The following is a 21,841-nucleotide window of genomic DNA, read 5'->3' as shown; positions in this document are numbered from 1 at the left end:
TGACCTGTAGCTAGAATGGGACCCTCTGCCATCCACACTGCCTACACCTGCTCCTACTCTTGAGGTATGTCTTCAAAAGTTTCAGGCACTTGCAACTTGAATTTCTCAGCCTATAATCAAAGACCAGTTCACCCAGAGCTCTGAGATGTCCTTTATTCCCATTTCACAGATAAGGAAATCAGGCTGGCTCTTCTGACAAGTGAAAGCACCGGGGTCTGACTAAGCAGTCACTGACCGAGAGCAGCCATCTTCTGGCTGGGAAAGGGGTTTGGTGGGATGCCCTGGGCAGCAGTCTCGGGGAGAATGAGCGAGACAGTGTAGAGACAGGAGGCATGGCAGAGAATTACACACAGGGATGGAACATCCTGTCCCTGCTGCCTAAGTGCCACTAGCCCCGCTTCATAATATACCTGCCATCACCCAGCTAGCAGATGGCACTGTCAGAGCCACCCAAGCCAGGCATGCAGGTGCTTTTGCCCAGGCTCAAGAGGCGAGGAGTGGAAGCAAGGGAGAGTGCAGCACGCCCGAGTCTGTGTGGCAAGCCAGGCCCAGGAGAGCAGAGGCAGAGGGATGGGTGGTGCCCAGTGTAAGGATCAGAGCTGTATGTTGCTAGGCCAGACCCTCCCCACTCAGTGACCTCAGAGCCCCAGCCCTCAATCTCATGGCCTTGCTCCTCTCCTAGTCCTAGCTTTTCTGACTTGTGGTCCATCTTAAGGGACATACTTCAGAGTCGAATCCTGCAGAGGCCAGTGTAATGATGCCATGGCCACAGGACCTCCAAGACTTCTGACCCAAGAGGCCATCCCAGGGCCTGGCTCCACCTGACTATGTGCCAGGAGCTTAAGGTCCAAAGGAGGGAGAGGGCATCTGGCTGGCGGGGGGGGGGGGTCTCCTCTCCCAGACACTGAGCAGCCTCTCTGACTGCCCACTGCCCACCTGGTACTGCCCAAACACTGAGGTGGACCCAGCAGGCACACAGCCTTCCCAACAGCAGCAGGCCAAGCTTACTGGCTTTAAGGAGGGAAGGGTGCATCTTGTGCAGACTCCATGGTCCTGGGCAGGTCCTGGAGCTGTGGTGAGAGCACTGGCCTGGCTGCACTGCTGAGAAATCTGAGGAAGGGCCAGCGCTCCAGACCAGCCCCAGCTACTCTTGTTGCCAGCAGCTCTGCTCCTGGCCTCCAACCACCCCAAAATGCAGGCCCCTAAGAAAGAACATCACCCACTATGGTGGGCTCATTAGGGTAAGGTCACCACTATTACAGGTGGGAGATCCCCACAGGAGGGGCTGCATTTATGTCTGCATTTATAACTTGTGTGGGATGGAAAGAGAATTGTGGTCCTTAAGGGAAGGGGAAGGAGGGAACTGGGTGGGGTGGGTCTGGACAGCAAGGAGGCCAGTGTGCCACAAAGGGCTGTTCTAGGCACTCAGGAGATTCAGGTGGGCAAGGAGCCATGGCCTCCTCTTGAGCTTGGGACCTATTTCCTGCTGAGCTCTTTCGCCCGGCAGGTGGCAGCTTCCACAGCGCTCATAGTAGCCGCTCGCAGTCCACCTTGTTCCAAGGCGTGGAGCCCATAGATGGTGGTGCCAGCTGGTGTAAGCACATCTGTCCGTAATTGGGCCGGGTGCTGTCCCTCCTGCTGCAGCAGCTTGGCTGTCCCCTGGGAAGAAAGACATTAGGGGTGGTCACTCAAGAGAGGTGGGGTAGCTACATGTTTCCCCAACCTTGGCCTGGGATTGCAGGCCTGCTTCCTCCCTGGCCACTGGAGATGGTACAGGTTGGACCTTTCCAACCTTCCCCTGGGAAGACCCTCACTCACCAGCAGGGTCTGGGCAGCAATGCGGTGAGCCAGAGCACTGGGCATACCCATCTTGATGGCGCCTTCAGCCAGGGCCTCAGAGAATGTGCACACCTATAGCAGCAGCATGGTGGAAGGGTAACATCAATGCTGACACTGCCCAGACACAGCTCCCGGCCTTGAGAAGCCTCAGAAGCTTCAGGAACAAGGCCTGGAGCATTACCATGCACGCCCAGAGCCAAGATCAGCCCCAAAGGCCACCAAAGCACAAAGTTTGGAGAGGGAGAAGGGCTAACGGAAGGCTTGGAGCCAGCACTTGAGGCCCCAAGGCTGGACTCCTGAGGGCACAGGTATCATGTGAAACCGGGAGGGCCTCTTTTGGCTGAGGGCTTACCTGCTGGGGGGTGGGGTATGGGCAACTCAATACTCACAAAGGCTACACCACTGCCACTGAGGCCAGTGTGGATGTCCACATAAGCCTCAGGCACCTCCTCACACTGCCCACAGGCTTCCAGCAGATTTCGCAGGAGCTTGGCCTCCTCGCTCCCAGCATGGTGACCCCGTGCCATCACCATGGCCCCCTCCTGGACTATGCAGGGCAGATTGGGTGAGACTCGTAGCACTCGTGTGTCCGGGGGCAGCAGCTGGTCAGAGAGAGGTCAGAATCAGGCAGCCTGCAGGACAGGGCCCTGCCGGGCGATGTCTCAGGCAACTGTAGGCTCCAGTCCCCATGTCCCAGGCAGTGTCAAGAGGCTGTCTGCTCCTCCAGTCCGACCAGCACAGCCGAGGCTGTGGTCAAGGCCTCACCCACAAGTGTTGCTCACCTCCTCCAGGGTGCTCAGGGAGACCCCGGCAGCCACAGACACCAAGACATGCTCAGCAGTGACCACAGGAGCCACCTCTTTCAGGACAGCTGGCAGGACTTGGGGCTTGGTGGCAAAGATGACCAGCGAGCAACTCTGCAGCACTTCCTGGTTAGAGTGAGTGGTCTGGCAACCCAGAGCCTGCAGAGGGACACCAGGACCAGGACCAGAGCTGCATGAGCGGGCACTCTACCACACCACAAGCTGCCCTGCATCCCACGAGTCCCCTCAGGCCTCTTTCACTTTAAGAATCTGCATTAGCCCTGCTCTCAATAGCCAAGACCACCCAACTGGCCCTGTTCTTCACAGACCCCCAAGCCTGCACCTTCCTGACCCCTCCATCCCAATGAATGCCCATGCCCAGCCCTGCCTACCCCAATAGAGCACGAATGTGTTCAACTTGTACCTGCGCCTCCCTCTACAACCTTGACTTTCCTCTTGGCCTTTGACCTCCCTTTCCCCAGCCACCCAGACAGTCTTAACAAGCTACACTTTCCTGAACCTAATGACTGTCTCAGGAGGACAAGTCATCTGGGCCCTGCTTACCCGGAAGTGGCAGAGATTCCTGTCTGTTGGTGCACTGGCCAGCACCTGCTTAGCTTCCACTTTGCCTAGAGAGAAAGGCAGAGGTGGAGGCCACTGATGAGGAGGAGATGGAATGGCCTGGCAACCCGAAGTCAGGCTATCAAACCCACCTGATTCAACTCGGCAGTCACTGTCACCTGCCTGCTGCTGGACACAGGGGCCAGGAGTTTGTCTGGTCCTGTGAGGACACAGATGCTAGGGGCCCCAGCCTCCAGGGAAGGGATGGCTGCCTGGAGCACTTAGGTTGTTGGCCAAGGGACAGAACCCCAGAGGGAGCACCAGGTCTAGGGATGGGGTGGAGGAGTGGGTATGAAGCAGCTAACAGAAGGTTCAGCAGCAGCTGGGCTTCCTTGAAGGAAAGGAGTGTGCTAGGATGTCCTAGAGGAAGCTAAATGACCATTTGGTGGAAACTGTCTGCTTTTGTAGGATATAGGGATGAGAAAACTGAGCCAGATTTCTGTAAGGTGGAACAGGAAGACAGAAATGCACACCATGGCCCCTGGATGCAGGTGAACCATCAGGTTTTGCCTGAGACTGTGGTAAACTATTTTCTGATTGATTGTGACCTGTCTGGACTTTGAAGTATGGCTGAAGGCAGAGAGCCAAAGGTCACCAGATCCCTATCTGTAACTTACATGCAAAGGTTTCTAAATGCTGTGCAGTATAGGATTAGGGTGGCAGTAATGCCCCTACTATATACTATTGAGCCCAGCTGGGATGATATCCCTGGCCCAGAAGACACTGGTGTTGTCTAAAGACCAGCTGTCACAACTCAAAGGTAACTAGCATCTAGGGAGAAGAGGCCCAGAAGGCTACATGCCCTTGGATACACAGGAGAAATTATCTGGTCTAAATGTCCGCAATGCTGTCCACTATTGGATGTGGAGCCTGCACACAAATAGAAAAAAGAATTAGAAGCTCAGGAAGGCTACCTGGACCTAGGCCATGAGTCCAGGAAGCTGGCCATAGATGCCAGGGTAAGTCAACACTGTCCAGGAGAAATATGGTTCGAACCAAATGTGTAACTATAAATTTCCTAGCAGCCACTTAAAGACAATAAGAAACAGGTGAAGTTAATTGTATTCTTTACACCCAAAGTATACAAAGTCAAAGTCACAGCTGTACTGAAAAAAAAAAAAGCCTAAGGCGTGTTACTTTTTCTAACTCTTCCCAAGCCAGAATGTTCTTTATTCTGCTCATCCACACGCGCATCCAGAGGCTGGTTTCACACATGGCTCACGGCCAGGTCGGGCAGCAGCTCTGGCCGCCCACAGTAGGAAGCCAAGTCTAGAGGAGAGGGTGGGCACCACGCCTAGCACAGCCACAGCTGGTGGAAAGAGGGCTCAGCCAGCCCGGAGATCTTGGGGGCGTGGGGACCGTGGAAGCACCGGGAGCTTGCTGCCCAGGAGCCCTGCAGTTCACAGCACCCACCCGGGCGCGCCCCTCCCACCCAGCCAGGCGACCTGTTCCCACAAAGGACCCCCCAACCAGGCACAGCCACCCCACCTGCTCGGATGAGGCCTTGCGCAATGGCTTCCGCCATGCGGCCCGCACCCACGAAGCCCACGCGCAGCCGGGCTGGCACCGCCGCAGCCTCCATCGCGTCCGGGGTCACTACTTGCGAGGTTGCGGCGGTAGACCCCGCCCCTCGCTGCTCATTGGCTGCAGGAGCTACGGGGCTCCTCCTGGCCTTTTGCGGGGAAGTCGGTGGGCGGGGCGTACCAGCACACCGGTCAGTGCTGACGGTAATAGGGAGCTGTGGTGGGTTCTGGACCCAGCTAGGGGCCAGACCTTGTTTTTTACTGACTGCATGTCTGTCCACTGAAAATGCGATGGCCCATGATACTCAACCCCCTGGTGGCTGGAGCTGACCTATCAAAAAAACAGTGCAGCCTCCCCCAAACCCCTGCCGCGCAACCAGCTGCTGCAGAGGGCTATGAGATGAAGGGCCAGGCCTGGCTCAGCTCTTCTAGAGTCTCAGAGAAGTCCGTGCTACCCAATCACCACCCCAGGTCCTCCTCACAATATCAGACAGCCCGCTGAGCTCGTCCAAATCCACACCCTGCATCTTTCCTAAAGGTCCTCAGGGTTCAGATGAGCAGGCCCCAGGGAGCTGCTCACCCAGGCCTAAAAGGGCTAGGCTTCACTAAGACCCAACTGGACTACGGAGACATTCCCTCTCTGCACCTCAGCCCATCAACAGCCTGTTCTGCCTGCTGCTTCCTGCTCCTCAGAATCAGTTCTCAGGGGCTGATGATCCCAAGGGAAGAATGGGCCCCAGGACTGGCCAGTCTGGGAGACACTCAGTGTTGGGTGTGGGGGATGGCTGAGCACAGAGCTGCCGAAAACAGGTCTGTGGAAACGTACTTTATTGGCTCCCAGACAAAGCACAGCGGGCCCAGAGTGCACTGAGGCCAGGGCGGTGGGGGGTGAGGTGCTGGGCCGGGCCGGGCCTTGATTTCCCTGAGGATGAGCACAAATGGGTCCCCACTGGACAACTGCCTGGAACCCCTGGCAGAGGCAGTGGGACGTGGCCCGGGTTGCTGAGCAGCGTCCTTGGTTCCTGGCAAGGTCTGAAGGTGGTGGGCACTGGGCTTTGCCAGCTGAGTGCCTGCTCGTCTGCACAGCTTTACTTCCGGGCCTGCTCATAGTTGTCAGTGAACCAGGCACAGGTCTCCTTTACAGCTGCAGGTGGACAAGTGAGGGCTGGTGAGCAGGTGAGGGCCAAGACCACAGTGACCTACAGGACCCAGGGAGGGTACAGGTCCCAGGGACACAGGGAAGTCACTTCCTCCAAGCTGCAACGCCCTGATTCCCAGGTGACCAGGCCTGGTGACCAGATCTGCAGAGCACCCCACCTCCACATCACAGTAGGAAAGCAGAAGCCACAGCAAGGAGCAAAAGGGAGGAGCAGTGGAGGAGGGTCCAAAGCCAAGGAGGGGCCGGGGGATAGGAGGTTGCCAAGGGGAGGACACTGGAGGGGGAGGGGCTCACCCTGCTTGAAAGGTGTGAACCGGAAGTCAGGTAGGTAGCCCCGAAGCTTGGTGTTGCTGGCTGTCTTCTTAAACTGCCCGTCTGACTTGGTGGTATCATACTAGGCACCTTGGTCAAGGCCACAGCAGGAGGTACACCCCCCCTCCTCGCTACCTTAAACCTGCCTTTCCTGGGGAGGGAGCCTGGCCAAGACAGACCCCCCTCCAGCTGCCAGGGCAAGTACCACCAGGCAACAAAATGGTGTTAGGCTGAGTGTCCCACCTGGGCTTCAGTTCCTCTAGAGTGCCCCAAAGGATACGGTGACTTCCCCATGGAAGCCCATGGCCTCCATCACAGCCTCAGCTGCCTCCTTGATGGAGACCTCATCTTCCTCGCCCACTGTGGGAGCAATGGGCAGTGGCCTATCAGGCTTCCTACCAGCCTCCCGTGGGTATTCTGCCCCTACTCCTCTGCCAGCCCTCAAAGACAAACTGGGTCTTGTCCCACTGTAGGAATGGGTGTGGGGGCCGTGGTGCCAACCTGAGAGGATGATGGGCTCCACCTCACTGTACTCCCGTAGGACCCAGATGAAGAGCCGGGCCAAGTCCTGGAGGTCAGGCAGGCAGGCAGGTCAGAGCCCACAGTGACAGGCAGATGAGGGAGCCAGGGGGCCACACTGCTATCTCTGCTCACTGGGGGCACAGCCATGGCTCACCCAGGAGGGTATGGGGTTCCTCCTCCAGGCAGCCCTTTCTCTTTCTGAGCTCACAGCTGGACCAGGGACTCCCAGGCACCCCCAGGCACCCATAGGGACTCTACCCAGACCCCCTCATGCCACTGCCTCCCCATCAACCCAGCAGGCCAGCCTTATACACACCAGCGAGTAGATGAACTGCCTCCGTGGCTTCCCTGTACCCCACACTGTCAGGGCAGAGCCACTGCCTGCAGATTAGGGGCAAGAGCAATTGTCAGTAGTACTCCAGCTGCCATGAGCTGTCTAGATGGGAGCCCAGGGACCCCATCAGGCCAGAACCCTGGGAACCCTGGATGGGACGTGCTGGGCAGCCGCACTCACTCTTCGCCAGGTGCACCTTGTGGATAAGGCCGGGCAGCACATGGCCATCTTCGATGTTGAAGTTGTCGTGGGGCCCAAAGACGTTGGTGGGGATGACCGCGGTGAATGTGCAGCCATGCTGCTGAAAGTAGGCCCTGCAGAGGCCCAGGGTCTCCTGCCTCATCCCAGGACACAGACCCCACCCACAGCTGGTCTCTCACAGATGTAAACACCAGACTCAAGAAGGCAGCCACCCAGCTAGCCCCACCACCAGAGCTTAAGCCCTCCCCCACTCCTGGTTAGGCCTGGCCAAGACAGCAGAGGAGGACCTGTTCTGCACGTCAATCATCCTCTTGGCGTAGGAGTACCCAAAATTGCTGTTGTGGGGTGGCCCATTGTGGATCTATGGGAGCAAAAGATGCACTGAGGCTCCCACTTCCAGGTTCCACCCACAGACCAAGTCCTACCCCACATAGGCCCCCCTCACCATGGTCTCATCAATAGGGTAGATGGTCTTGTCAGGGAAGATACAGGTGGACAGGCAGGAGACCACCTTGCAGACGCCCACCTCGAAGGCAGAATGCAGGACATTGTCGTTGATGTGCACATTCCTCCTCTGCAGGGTGGAGCAGGGCAGGTCAGGCTGCCCAGGCAGGAACCCAGCCCCTTTCCACTCCTCCAGAGACAGAGGTGGGGACATACTCTGGCCCCTCAGACATAGGCAGTACCTGTGCCTGTTCGTCCTAACTCCTCCTGGGACAAGACAAAGCCTCTCAGCACTGACCTTACTGAAGCCACTATCCCTATCATAGCCACATAGGGTCTGGTTCTGTTCTGCCTGCCTGGGGTTGCTGAAGGCAGGGCAGGTCACAGAAGAAGGGACAGGAGCTCAGGGGCCTAACCTAGCCCTGGGTGGGAGGCTCCCACTACACAGAAGTGGCCCCTCCCCTGCCCACCCCAGGGGAGCTCACACCCAGGTCTCCTTCCCTGTGGCCTACCCTGATCCCCCATGACTCCCAGTTCCCTTTCCTAAATTGACATGAGATGGCCATGGCATTTGGCCAGGCCTCAGAACAGGGAAGAGGCTGGTGGCCAGGCAACTTATGGGGGAGGCTGAGATAGACAAGGAGGGCCATGGGTGACAGTGACTCTGGGCAGAGTCTTGCGGAAGCTTCTGATCCCAGTGCTGGCACAGGCCAGTCAGGCCAAGGCTGCTGCCCAGAGGCAGGAGGCCAACCAGTAGGGGTACAGCCCTTACATTATACCCCCTATTCCCAGGGCACAGACATCCTTGCACCCCATCGAGCACAGTGGGCCTGGCTCAGGAAACAGGAACCAGCCTCAAGCCACGTAGAATGACAGCTTCTTTCAAATCCCCAACCCTTTTTGCAGGTTGACTTTTTACTGATCTAAATGCCCCCAGACCCACCTACATGGCCTTCTGCCTGCAGCACGAATGTGTGTCACTGGGAGTCCCTCAGGGGCTGCCCCCATCAGGCTGTGCCAAGCCCCAATCCTCAGGGACTCCATGAGGTAGGAAGAGGAACCTGAGAGTGGGAGATCCGCTAGAAAGTTCTCAGAACCTGGGCTCCTGTCTTCCAGTGCTTGCTGTCTCCCCCCAACTTACCCAGAAGTCCAAATTGTATTTGATATTCCGGAACAGGCCCCCTACCATTGCAGCAAGGTGGATGACATGAGTGGGCTGGACCCTCTGGAACAGGGCTTGGGTCTGTGCTGTGTCCCTGGAGGAAGCCGGGTTGTCAGGGGCCCCGTGGAGGGCCCTGTATTGGGGAATGGGGGCTAGTACTAAGTGGGACCATTGCAGAAGGGGCAGCCAAAAGCACAAGTGGTGGAGTTCAGTGGGTAGCTGTGAAGGAATGGCTTGCAGAGAGGAATGGGAGGATGCCTGCCCAGAGCAGCACACCTAGGCCAGGCCAGACACCTGGCAGGGAGGGCCCAGACTGTGGCTGGGGCCAAGCTGGGGGTGGGGGTCAGCAGATGTGACTCCAGGCTCTTCTGTCTGGAGAGGGCATGGGGAGGAGGGGAATGCTTCTGGGATGGTCTCCACTCACGTGAGATCAGCATCTTTGGAGGAGACAAACACCCATTCCTCTCCAGGAAGGCCAGCCCCATCTTCCACCACCTTCTGGATGGCTCTGCCCACCAGTCCAGAGCCCCCTGTCACTAGGATCCGCATGGACCTCTGGGGGTCACCCATGGTGGCTGTACCTGGAGGGCCAAATTGGTGTGAGGCCAAGGCCATCCGGTTCCAATCCTTCCATGCTGCATCCCCGGGGGCAACGGTCACAGGGGCAGACCCCGAGAGGGGACACAGGCCACAGGCAGTCAGACAGACCCTGCTGGACTGAATCACACCACCTCCCAGTCCTGTTTCCCGCGGCCCTGCCTAGGGCTCCACAGCGGAACCAGAGCAGCTGGAGGCAGAAAACCTTGGCGCCGAGGCTCCAGGAGCAAATCGTGGGGGCTACTCTCAGCCAAAGCCCACAAGCCACAGACAGGCAAGGGGCAGTATGGTGTTTGCAGCCCCGTGTCCACCCACGCCTGGCTGGTCCCTGGAGGCCCTCGCGAGCCAGATTCTTCCCTGCAGGCCGCGGGCTGGAGGAACCCGGCGCGCCGCCACCTGGAGGACCCAACCTGGGAGCTGGAAATCGGCTCCGGCCGCAGGGCCCCCACGACCACTCTGACGGGAGGGGCCCCGCTGGACACCTGGCGGTCCCCACCCGGCTTGCGGCCCGCGCCGTCTCACCCGCGCCCGGCCCCCAGCGCTGGCAGCTTGCGGCGTGGTCAGCGGCGGCGCGGCCGGTGGGGCGGGCGGCCCGCGGCACTCTGGGAGCCGAGTCCCGGCTGCGCCGGCGCCGCTCGGGCGCTTCCGGGAAAGGCGCAGGGCCGCGCGCCGCGCGAGAGTCCGAGCCCCGGGCGCGCCCGCCAGGTTCCAGCGCCTGCCGGGGCCGCCGGGGACTGGCGAGGGCTGCGCGCCCGGCGCCCCCGCGCGCAGCGTGACCCTGGCAGAGTCCGGCCGCCCCGAGCCGCGCCGCTCGCCCGCGCGATGCTTGTGGCGCGCGGGGCCGGGGCCTTGGGCCAGGCGCATGGGGACGCGCAGGCCTCGGTCGCCCTCCCCGCCGTGAGGCCCCGCACCTCGGTGTCTGCCTGCTCCCTCTTCCCGGTGTGGCCGCTCCCGGGAGCCCCTAGTTGTCTGCGAAAGGACAGGGCGCAGACTGCCCCGCTGCACCCACGGGGACGGGGGACGCCTTGGCAGGGACGACCCGCCGGGAGCAGTGTGCCCTTCGCTGCGGGCCTCGTGACTGCTCCGTAGATTCCGCGGTCCTGCTCCTTTCGCGCGGACCGTTCCAATCGCCCGTTTTGCTAATGGCCCCGCATCTTCGCACGACTGCGCCGCAGCCTTCACTGTGCCACAGCACCGCCCTACCTGGAGTGCTGGTGACCGGCCTTGGCGCAGCTCGAGGGCCCGGGCAGGAGCTCACAGGGGGCTCGCATCCTATCAGAGTACAAGGCTTTAAAAGCAACCGGTCCACCAACCGGTAAATAAACTGCACCCTGCCCTCCTACCTGACGTCTTATTGTGAAAGTGTGTTTCCTAACGACAAAACCCTCAAATATCCATAAAGGGATGAGGTTTTCATGTTGATACCGCTGGCGATGAAAATCAGGACCGAGTTCTGCTTCCTCAGATGTTGAAATCAGAGAATCCTCGAGGCAAGCATAGAAAGCTAGTTTTATTTGAATAATAATAGACTTCTCCCGTGAAGGAGAAGGGGGCTATGGACATTTTAGGCTTTCTTTGTTCTCCTGCCCTCTTCCCCCTTATCTCTGTCCTTCCTGGTTATGTGATGAGAAGCAGATGCCAGGCAAAGGGCCCTACGGAGTAATCCAGGCAGGTCGCAGCCCAGGAGGCATTAATTAACACACATATAACTCCTTGCAGCGAGGGACAAGTTACCTTAGCCACAGGTTGGAGCAGGAGTAGGTTACCTTGCTAAGGGCTCTGGAGGCATTAACATTTCAATCCTCCACGGGTGCCTTCAACTTCCCAGACCCAAAGACTCCATCTTTACACCCGGAATCCCATACCTATCTACACTGACTGCCTGTCTTTAATTCTTGCTTCAGTACAACTGAAGGCCCACAGAGCATCAGCAATGGTAGAGTTTTCTTTGCAGTGCACATGTCAGGGTGCTCTGGTGAGAGTTTGGCAGTGCTGGTTAATACAGATGTCAGTTGAGGCCCTCACAAGCCTTCAAGCAAGCACACTGGCTGGGGAGTGGGGACTCCCGGGACAGCTGTCAGCCTTGTACATGGAAGTGGAGGACTTGTCCTCTGGGAAAATGAAGCAGTCTCTAAAAAAGCCTCCTACATAATTGGAAGAAAATAAAGACATCATGATTTGTCTCCATTCCAGAAAATTTTAGCGTTTTACTCTATATTTCAGTAAAATTACTAATTGTTATTATAATGAAAAGTCACATAATTTGTATTCTGAACAAGACAATAATTAGTTTTTTATTGTTGCTTTTTCTTTCTGGTACTGGGGATTGAACCTAGGGGTGCTCTACTACTGACCTACATCCTTAGCCTTTTTTATTTATCGTTTTGAGACAGTGTTAGAAATACTAGGGTGCTTCAAGGAATCAAAGGCATGCTCCAAAGTAGCTCAGGAAGGCAAAGAGAAAACTTTACTTCTGCAGAGTATGCTGTAAGCAAGCACACTGGGTGGGGGGAGCTTCTCATTTTGTTCCTAATAGAGCACTGCCCCTTGCTCTGATAGGAGGAAGGACAGGAGGAGCTGGGGTTACAATCTATGCATTTGCTAATTTTAAATTTGGGGAGGGCAAGGGGAAGGGCTGTAGTTACAATAGCTAGGATTGGGTCATACATCCCAATGAAGGCTAAATACTATATTCTGAAAATGGACCACTGGACTTTCTATTTCTTAAAACAGGTTCTCCCTAGGTTGCCCAGGTTGGACTAAAACGTGCAATCCTCCTGCCTCAGCCTCCTAAGTTGCTGGGATTACATGCATGCACCTCTGTGCCAAGCTAGACAGTCTTTCTTAACTCATTGTACTTCTTTTTTCTTTATTTTAAAAATTTGGTTCAGTTTGTAGAATTTTGCTCTATCAAGGCAGTAGCATTTGAAAGTGTCAATAAAATCCAAAAAAAGTACTTCAACTTCGAAATGAGCTGTTGATTTATATATATCATATCCCCAGATTGTAACAGATAATATATGATAATTTTTCAGGATTGCAGAAGCTATACTAAACATTTCAATTCCAATTAAAATCACCACCTCCGGGCTGGGATTGTGGCTCAGCGTTAAGAGCACTTGCCTAGCATGGGTGGGACCCAGGTTCGATCCTCAGCACCACATAAAATAAAGGCATTGTGTTGTGTCCATCTACACCTAAAAAATAAATATTTAAAAATAAATAAATAAAATCACCACGTCCATGGAGTGCTCTTCACCACCTGTCTGTTGGGCTGCTATAACAAATACCATAAACTGGCTGGCTTAAAGCAACAGAAATTTCTCACAGTTCTGGAGGTTGGCAAGTCCAAGAACAAGGTGCCAGTAGATTCGATGCCTGGGGAGGGCCCACTTCTGGGTTCATAGATACCACCTTCTCACTGTGTCCTCATATAGTGAAAGGGACTGTGAGGTCTCCCTCAACACACACACACTCTCTCTCTTCTTTCTTTTTAAATCCTTTAAAGACAGAGATTCCTATGTTGCCCAGACTGGTCTCAAATACTTAGTCTCCCAAATAGTTGGGGCCACAGGGCGACACCAGCCTGCCCAGTTTCTCAGACCTCTGTTATAGGGACACTACTCTCATTCATAAGGGCAGAGCCAAAGACCCCACCTCCCTCTGTCACCTTGGGGTTAGGAATTCTGTATAGAAATAAAGGACACAAACATTCAGACCAGGCACTATCTCTTATAGCAATATATGATCACTTTGATGCAGAAAAGGCAAACTGCAACACATTGTCAGGAGAACATTCAAGAAGCTAGAAAAAGAGGAAACCCCCTAACCTGATGAAAAGCCCTCACTGAATATTATACCTAATGGTGGAAGACCAAAGCTTCCCCTTAAGATTGGGAATAAGGATCCCATTTTCCCTGAATCTATTCACACTGTTCTAGAAGTTCTAGCCAGAGAAACTTGGCAAGAAAAAGCATTCAAAAGCCTCCAAATTGGAAAGGAACAGGTAGAACCATCTCTTCACAGTGACATAGGACATGTAGAAAATTCCAGGATACACAGAGATTGTCACAGCTAAACAACAAATTCATCACAGTGGCAGGGTACAAGATAATACACCAAAATCAATTTATTCCTGTACTACAAGGAAAAATCTTTAAAAAAAGGAAATTAAGAAAACAATCAATTTACAATAGCATCAAAAGCAGTAACTTTAACCAAGGAGGTGCAATTTTTGTACACCGAAAACTATAAACACTGTTGAAAGAAATTTAAATGGAAAGCTATTCTGTGTCCATGGACTTCAGGACTTCACATTGCTCAGTGGAATGGCATGACGGGATGGACGTTTCTCCCAGATGCCTGGCACAAGGCTCCCAGATCCCTTAAAGTGTCCCTATGGCCAGGAGCATAGCTGGTTACTAAGGTCCCCTTTAGATCACACCTGAGTTTGTGCTAATGAGGCAACATAGGACAAGCTGAGGGCCATCGGATAGCCCAAGACGAGTGTGCTATTAGAAGTCTGTGACTTTCAGCACCACCCATGGACCTCCAGGGAGCTGTTGGCATGGGACTGGAAGTGAAGCTGTATAAAAACTCTTCAAGAGGGCTGGGGTTGGGCTGGGTTGTGGCTCAGTGGTAAAGCACTTGGCTCACACATGTGAGGTACTGGTTTTTTGATCCTCAGCACCACAATAAATAAATAAAGATATGTGTCCATCTACAACTAAAAAATATTTTTAAAGGGGGTGGGGCTGGGGATGTGGCTCAAGTGGTAGTGCACTTGCCTGGCATGCATGAGGCATTGGGTTCAATCCTGAGCACCACATAAAAATAAAATTGTCAGAACCCGCTGACAATCTGTAATTCCTGGTACAGCAGAGATGCTTAAGAAATACACATGCACACACACACACACACATATATATATATATAAATTTTACACTCGGCAGAACATTCTTTTATCTTCTTAAGACAGCAACAAGGACACAGTTCAAAGAGTTCATACTTTCTCTCTTTTTTTTAATATTTATTTTTTAGTTATCGGCGGACACGCTTGAGCCACATCCCTAGCCCAAGTTCATACTTTCTCACAGAACTCCTTGTTTTGCTAAGCACAGCAAAACTTAACTGTTTGTGTGCGTGAGCACACAGTTCCCCCTTAAATAACAATGACGGCGATTGCGCCTGTCTTAGGTTGTGAACCATACTGCAACATTCTTACCCGTCATGGAGGACTTCCATTGATGGAAAATGAAAGCCTCTGTCTTAGGTTGATATGTGCAGTGATTCGTCTTACCCGTCACTGGCAACAATCATCCAAACTGTCAGGGGGCGTATGAAGTCACCACAGGAGGACGAGGTAAGAGACAAGTGATCATACAACGACCATTGACACAAACAAGTATAGACATGCCAAGTATCAAAATCACACATATCATTAATTCTTTTAACCAGGAAATATTAGGAAGCCAAGATGTTAACCATGACAATAAGTCTTCATTCCCTTCATATTGTCTGACATTACCAATCATTTCTTTCAAATGATGAATTTCTGTGTCAATAGGAGCACTGTTATCTGTCAGATTAAAGCAGCACATATTTTTTACTTGAATACATTTTTGTGGTGTAACAATAGTAAATAATCTATAGCAGCTCTATTATCCAAATCTCCTTGTCGTAAAACCTGCTGTTCTTCATTCAACAAGCCTAGAGCAGTAGATGTACGATTAATGTTCTTTGCCATTACACATGCCAATTTCATACTGTCTTATAAGCTCCTACTGCCAACCCAGGGATCCCCACAGGGAAAAAGTCAATGCATCAAACTCTGCTTTAGATAATAAGTTTATATTGTCCTCACAGTCCGATGTTAGTGTAGCCATTCTTCATAAGCGACGAGAAGGAGTTCAGGAAGCAAATCACCAATGGAGGGAAGGAAAGCTGTGAGACGACTAAGCCAGCAACGTGTTCCATGAGTCATATTTGCCGGTATGTAGTTGAATGTATAAGTTCCACAGGAAAAAAACCAGCCTCTTGGAAGTGGCACATGTCCATAACTTGAAGGAACCGCAAAGGAATTATTACATGCAAAGGAAAGTCCCATAGATCTACATTTAGTTGCACAATTGTGAAGCTCAGCGCAGGTGTCATTATCTGTCACAATAACAGTAGTGGTTGTAACTTGAACTGCATTGCGGGGTAGGAGATAAGAAGGGGTGCCCCAATTAGAATAATCAGCATAAGTAATAGTTTTATCAAAATTGGAGAAAAAGGTCATATTTTTTATTTCTTCTGCTGGATGACAGTCAGGTAGTAAACAGGAACCCAATACTGCTCCCAGATGGACATCTTGTTTTAGGCAGATATTATCAGTCCCTGCCCATTGAGCCAATCTCAGCCATACATTGGTGTGATTGAAAGAGGCAACTTCCATAGCTCTGAAAAGGAGAAAAAAGGTTAGGGACAGCGTCTATAAAATATAAAACAAACCAAAGAGATAAGAGCATTCATGATGTCGTTTTAGAAGAGTCAAACGTATCAAACGAGAAGGAATGCATCGAGGTCCAGGGTCATTTTGCGGAAAAACACAGGCAGCTCCTTTTCCCCACATTAATACAGGATCAGGACCCATCCATTGTCCTGTTAAAACATCTTTCCACCTTACAAGTGGATGGGCTGTTTGTCCCTTAGCATGCCATAAGCGATCTGCAGCTGTCAGTTTTGTAGCTGGGTCTAAGTTAAAAAATTTAAAATAAATAATACATGTGCTAGACGAGAGCGGGGACTGCCGTAAAATAAAGATATTTAAAAAATAAAAAAGGAGGGCTGGTATTGTGGCTCGGTGGTGAAGCGCTTGTCTAGCATGTGTGAGCACTGGGTTCAATTCTCAGCACTGCATATAAACAAATAAATAAAATAAAGGTCCATCAGCTATACACACACACACTCTTCAATAAGGAACACGTCATCTTCTACATTGCTGAACACATCGAGGTGCTTGGGAGGGTGGATCCCTGGAGAGGGCATGGAACGACTTGCACCCCCAGCCCCACCCCCATCCTGTCCTTTGCATCTCTTCAATTCAGTTGTTCTTGAGTTGTATCCTTTACAATGAACTGGTAAATGTCAGTAAAATGCCTTCCTGAAAGTGTTAGTCAGCTTCCCATTACTATAATAAATGCCTGAGACAGTCAATTTGAAAAGAGAAAAGGTCTGGTTTGCTTCACATTTTCAAGAGTCCAGTCCATGACCAGTTGATCTTCTTGCTTTTGGCCTGTGATGAAGCCGCAGGTCATGGAAAGAGCATGCAGAGGAACAACTGCTGGCATCATGGCAGCTAGGAAGCAAAGAGAGAAACAGGAAGTGGTAGGCATCCCAATATCCCCTTCAAGACATGCCCCGATGGCCTCCCTTCCTTTCACCAGGACCCACCTCCCAATAGGGCCAGACACTGGGGACCCACCCACCCTTTAAGACCTGGGCCTTTGAAGACACTGATCCCAGCCATGAGCACCGCATTCTGAGAGCCATTCCAGTACAGTGCCCATGTTGTAGAAGGGGTCACGGGTCCCCAAGGGCTGCAGTTGCACCCGGTGAGACTGACCCCTTGGCCTGTGGGGTTGCACTAGCACCGGTGGTGTCGAAAGGGACTGGCATCATTGGACACACAGCTGGTATCCACTGAGCAGTGGGTGGTGTGGGGACAAATCCCACACGTTTGGTGTCAGAAGTGTTGTGAGGGCTGGCGTTGTGACTCAGTGGCAGAGCGATTGCCTCGCGCATGTGAGGCACTGGGTTCTATCCTCTGGACCACATAAAAATATATAAACAAAATAAAGATATTGTGACAATCTGTAACTAAAAAAAATATGCCAATCAGGAGAAGGAAATAAGTAAAATTAAAAAATAACAACATTACTCACTAACAAGACTCATTAAAGGAATAGGAAAAAATGCATAGTAAAAATGTGGCAACACATCTAGTAAGTAGAGGAATAGTTTCCCAGACGGCAGTGCTACTCAGGGCACTATGGATTGAATACAACCCACACAAAATTCCAAAGGCCCTGGGGCTGGCGCTGAGGCTCACTGGTAGGGCATTCACTTAGCACGGGTGAGGCACTGGGTTGGATCCTCAGCACCACATAAAAATAAAGTAAATAAACTCATGTGTCCATCTATAACTAAAATAAGAAAGTGAAAAATCACAACGGTCCTCTGTTGAACAATGAGAAAGCCAATGCTCAGGTCCTCTGGCCCACGGAAGGCACAGACCACCTCGAAAAGAAACCACATTGGAGAACGCTCCTTTCCCCATCTCAAAACAGTGCAGCACCGGCTCAGGACAGATGTGGGGACAAACAGCATGGAACCGAAGGTGCAGGAATAAGCTGAGTGATGACGACCTGTGTCCAGGACATGTGAAGGCCTCTTACGACCCCATGCAAAAACAAACAATGCAGATAAAAAAGGGGACAAAAGTGGTACACGCCTGTCCTGCCAGCTCCTTGGAGCCTGACGGAAGGGGGACTGCAAGTTCCAGGCCAGCCTAAGCTACTTAGAGAGGCCCTGTCTCAAAATAGGAAATAGAAAGGCTGAGGGTGTAGATCAGAGGTAGACAGTCCCCGGGTTCAAGCCTCAGCGTACGCACGCAAACACACACGCACACACAGCGCACGCACACACGTGCACACACACTCACACACTCTCACACACACATGCACACTCTCACACACTCACACTCTCTCTCTCTCTCTCTCTCTCTCTCTCTCTCTCTCTCTCTCACACACACACACACACACACACTCACACAAAAGGGGACTGAGAGACATTTCTCCAAAAATAGATAAATGACAAAGATGGTCCACCTCATTAGTCATCAGGGCACTATAGATAAGTCCCAACCACCATGAAACACCCCTGCATACCACTAGGTCAGCTTAATAGCAGCAAAGGAAGTCACAGATGTTGACATACAAAGAAGTTGGGACCCTGGTCCCGTATTTTCCTGGTGGGAATGTAAAACAGTGCAGCTGCTGTGGAAGACAGTTGGTTGCTCCTCAACAGGTGGGTACCCAGAACACCTTCCCGAGTGTGTACCTGGACAATGAGGCTTGTCCATGCAGAAGTGTCCACACAGCTGTTCTCAGCAGCATCATTCATCATTGTCAGAGGTGGAGACTACTGAGATGGACAAATGGAGGAGCACAATTTGGGGTTCGGCCCAAGGGCATTCCTCCAAAATCACAGGAGCAAAGCCCTGGCAGGTGCAGCAGCATGGGGGACGCAGAACACCACTCAAAGTGCTAACGTCGTCCACCCCAGGCCGCGGAATGTGTGACTCCGCTTGACAAACCAGGGGGACAGGGAGTAGATGGGTGGCCACCAGGGCTGGGGGGCAGTGGGGGACAGGGAGCAACTGCCCGAGGGCACAGAGTCTCTGGCGTGACAGGTATCTGGAACCAGCGGTGGTGGTGGTCACAGAGCCTGATGAACCCACGTCCTGAGCCGTGGTGTCAAGTTCATGCCAGGATAATTTCACCTCCGGGAATAAAAGGGCAAACAAAGCCCAAGAGCAACGGTCAGACAGGAGGGTGGACCGGAAGGAAGGGCAGGGTGTGTGCAGGTGGAATTCGGGTGGTGTGGGGAGGCGAGGGCGAGGCTTCCGGAGAGTGAGACACCTGAGGGATATTGTGTTCAATTTTATATAGAGTTCCCCGAGTGGGCACCCATTGCTTCTGCAATTAAGTCATTGGGGTGTGAGAACATGGCTGAACCCACCTGTACCAGGTTTCACCATAGATAGTAACACTTTGAGTGATAACGTGAGCTCTTCAGGACTGCAGAGAACTCAGCAGGGTCATCGGTCCACAGAGGCACAACCCTCCCTCTGCTCCTGGACACATGGTCAACTAACTTTGCCAACAAACTGACTTTCATGCCAACCCGGTATTTTTCCTGGTCTCTGGCTTGTCTTATACATCTTGCATTACAACAGTTGTCACATTACCGTGGAAATCTTCACACTCTGCAAACTTTATGGAACAACTGTGAAGAAAAGACTCTGAAGAGAAATGTGCACACTGAGTTTTCATCCACCCCTGACTCCAGCCAAAGGGCAGCATTTGTGAAAGGCAGAGTAATTGGCTAAAGATCCTGGTGCCTAAAACCAGCAGGGGCTGAGCCTGCCAAGAAGACACATTAGCATACAGTTCCAACAAATTAGCATCAGAAAATAAAAAATTTGACCCAGCCAGGCATGCACCATACTTGCAGTCCCAGCTAGTCGGGAGGCTGAGGCAGGAGGATCACAAGTTTGAGGCCAGCCTTGGCAACTTAGACCCTGTCTCAAAATATATTCTTTTTGTCTGGCATATTCGAGGCCCTGGGTTCCATCCCTAGTACTTTACTGAAACAAGTAAATAACAAAACACACACACACACACAAACAAACAAACAAAAAAACATCCTGGACTAAATGATGATTCGCATTGTAACTTGTGGACCTTCTTTCCACAACAGAGATCTGCCAAGTGCTTGCCCACTGTGGGCAGCCCCTTTTGAGAGTCGTGGCCATTTAGAAAACAACTATGTTGCAAATAAAAAGAAATCTGGGGCTGGGGATGTGGCTCAAGCGGTAGCACGCTCGCCTGGCATGCGTGCGGCCCGGGTTCGATCCTCAGCACCACATACAAACAAAGATGTTGTGTCCGCCGAAAACTAAAATAAATAAATAAATATTAAAAAAAAAAAAAAAAAAGAAATCTGTCTTTTAGAACTAAATTCTAGTCAGTCATGGTGGCGCCCGCCTGTAACCCTGAGGCACGGGAGGCTGAGGCAGGAGGATGGCAAGTTCAAAGCCAGCCTTAGCAATGGTGAGGTGCTAAACAACTCAGTGAGGGGGGGGACGTGGCAGGGATGTGGCTCAGTGGTTGAGTGCCCCTAGTTCAATCCCCAGTACCCAAGAACAAACAAACAAAATCAAAATCCCAAAACTAAATTCTAGATGCTTTTGAAATGCCTAAGGTTTGTGGAAGGAAGGGCCGCAGAGACATCAAGTCAAACTGCAGCACGATGCTCCCCAGGAGGACCAGAAAACACGCCTGGTTTCAGGTCTCAGTCTTTGGACTGCAGGGCTGTGGCCTGAGGAAGTGCTCTACTGCTGAGCCCTCGAGCCACACCCCAGCCCTTTCCCTTTTGCTCTTCCTGTGTGCCAGAGGTACCCAGGCTGACCTTGAAACTAGGGTCAAGCCATCCTCCTCCCTCTCCTCCAAGGAACTGGGACCCCCCCCCCAGGTCTTTAGGGGTATTTTACAAGTAAGGATCCACTCTTCCTTTGCATAGGTCTATCCATATTGTCTGTGTCTCCCTGGGTCAGCCCATGTCCCTTTGATCTAAGCTGATTCACAGAATTAGATGAGGGACTTGGTTTTCTTTTGAGAGGAGGGCTCACTGTTGCCCGAGCTGAGCTTGTGCTCCTGGGCTCCAACAGTCCTCCTACCTCACCTTCCCAGTAGCTGGGACAATGGGTGACAACCACTTCAGAACTGAAATGCCCACGTTGACCCTGGGGCTGGCATTCTGTAGGGCTGCTGTCCCTCACCGGTGAGTCCTGTGGCGTCCCTCACTGCATGAAGCAGCCCTTGATTTCTCGCAGCCTGGCATTGAGTCCCTGCCCTTCTCTCTCCCATGGCTGCTTCCAGGGCTTCGCTCTCTGGGTCAGAGACGCACAAGGCACAGGTGTGACTTCTGAACTTGACTTCCGTGCACCGCCCCTCCCACTGCCCACACTGAGCGGCATCTCCTGGGCGTGGATGTGGCATGTGCCGCAGATACGTCTCCCCAGGCCGGCGCTCGAGCTGCAAGGCTTCCCTCCCCTCGGGTGCGCTGGTGCTGGTTCTGGGGCAGCATGGCCAGGCATGCCAAGGCTTCGGTGCCCCTGTGGCAGCTGTGTGGCTTCTCACAAGTATGGTGGCTTCTTCCCGCTGTGGATGGGTGAATCTGAGCAGGGGCGACAGGTACTGGCAGCTCTGTGGACTCTCTCCTCTCAGGTGTCTCTCTGATGGGGTCCCAGGTCGTCACTCGGGGTATCCTGGGTTCTGTTTCCCGCATCGCTGGGCACCTCCCCCTCTAAAGACTGTCTGTCCGGGGTTCTGCTTTGCATCCCTCTGGGACTGCGCAGGCGGCCCTGACTCCAGGGGCCTCTCTGCTGACAGTGGTAGGTCCCTTGGGAAGCTCAAAGGTGCTTCTGACCATTTCACTGTAGCTATACGGTCTTTGCTTAGCATTTGAACGACAAATGAAGTGACAACCAGCATTTTA

The 21,841-nt window shown here is 52.9% G+C and overlaps 2 protein-coding genes across 4 annotated transcripts; both read right to left on the bottom strand.

Annotated features, from left to right (window-relative positions):
• Window positions 1-127: 127 nt before the first annotated feature.
• Pycr3 (pyrroline-5-carboxylate reductase 3) lies at window positions 128-4,862 on the bottom strand. The gene is made up of 6 exons (XM_027951077.3): window positions 4,752-4,862; window positions 3,207-3,271; window positions 2,622-2,801; window positions 2,229-2,441; window positions 1,819-1,911; window positions 128-1,659 (listed from the first exon to the last, which is right to left on the bottom strand). Exons 1-6 carry the CDS (start codon window positions 4,843-4,845, stop codon window positions 1,477-1,479), a joined length of 828 nt encoding a protein of 275 aa, XP_027806878.1. The 5' UTR covers window positions 4,846-4,862; the 3' UTR covers window positions 128-1,476.
• Window positions 4,863-5,597: 735 nt separating this feature from the next.
• Window positions 5,598-10,109, bottom strand: Gfus (GDP-L-fucose synthase). 3 transcript variants are annotated; one of them, XM_027951027.3, is made up of 11 exons: window positions 10,040-10,109; window positions 9,345-9,501; window positions 8,900-9,014; window positions 7,760-7,888; window positions 7,602-7,675; window positions 7,294-7,427; window positions 7,096-7,160; window positions 6,759-6,825; window positions 6,538-6,617; window positions 6,240-6,339; window positions 5,598-5,930 (listed from the first exon to the last, which is right to left on the bottom strand). In XM_027951027.3, the coding sequence occupies exons 2-11, from the start codon at window positions 9,488-9,490 to the stop codon at window positions 5,875-5,877; spliced, it is 966 nt and encodes a 321-aa protein (XP_027806828.3). In that variant the 5' UTR covers window positions 9,491-9,501; window positions 10,040-10,109; the 3' UTR covers window positions 5,598-5,874. The 3 variants fall into 3 exon arrangements, with proteins under 3 accessions (XP_027806828.3, XP_071458172.1, XP_027806839.3); XM_071602071.1 differs by lacking the exon at window positions 10,040-10,109 and adding an exon at window positions 10,000-10,020; XM_027951038.3 differs by lacking the exon at window positions 10,040-10,109 and adding an exon at window positions 9,928-9,949.
• Between the last annotated feature and the right edge of the window lie 11,732 nt (window positions 10,110-21,841).

The sequence above is a fragment of the Marmota flaviventris genome, chromosome 15, assembly GCF_047511675.1.
Source record: "Marmota flaviventris isolate mMarFla1 chromosome 15, mMarFla1.hap1, whole genome shotgun sequence".
Taxonomy (NCBI): Eukaryota; Metazoa; Chordata; class Mammalia; order Rodentia; family Sciuridae; genus Marmota; species Marmota flaviventris.
Note: the sequence above shows the minus strand (reverse complement) of the source record. Positions and strands in the feature narration are given on the sequence as shown.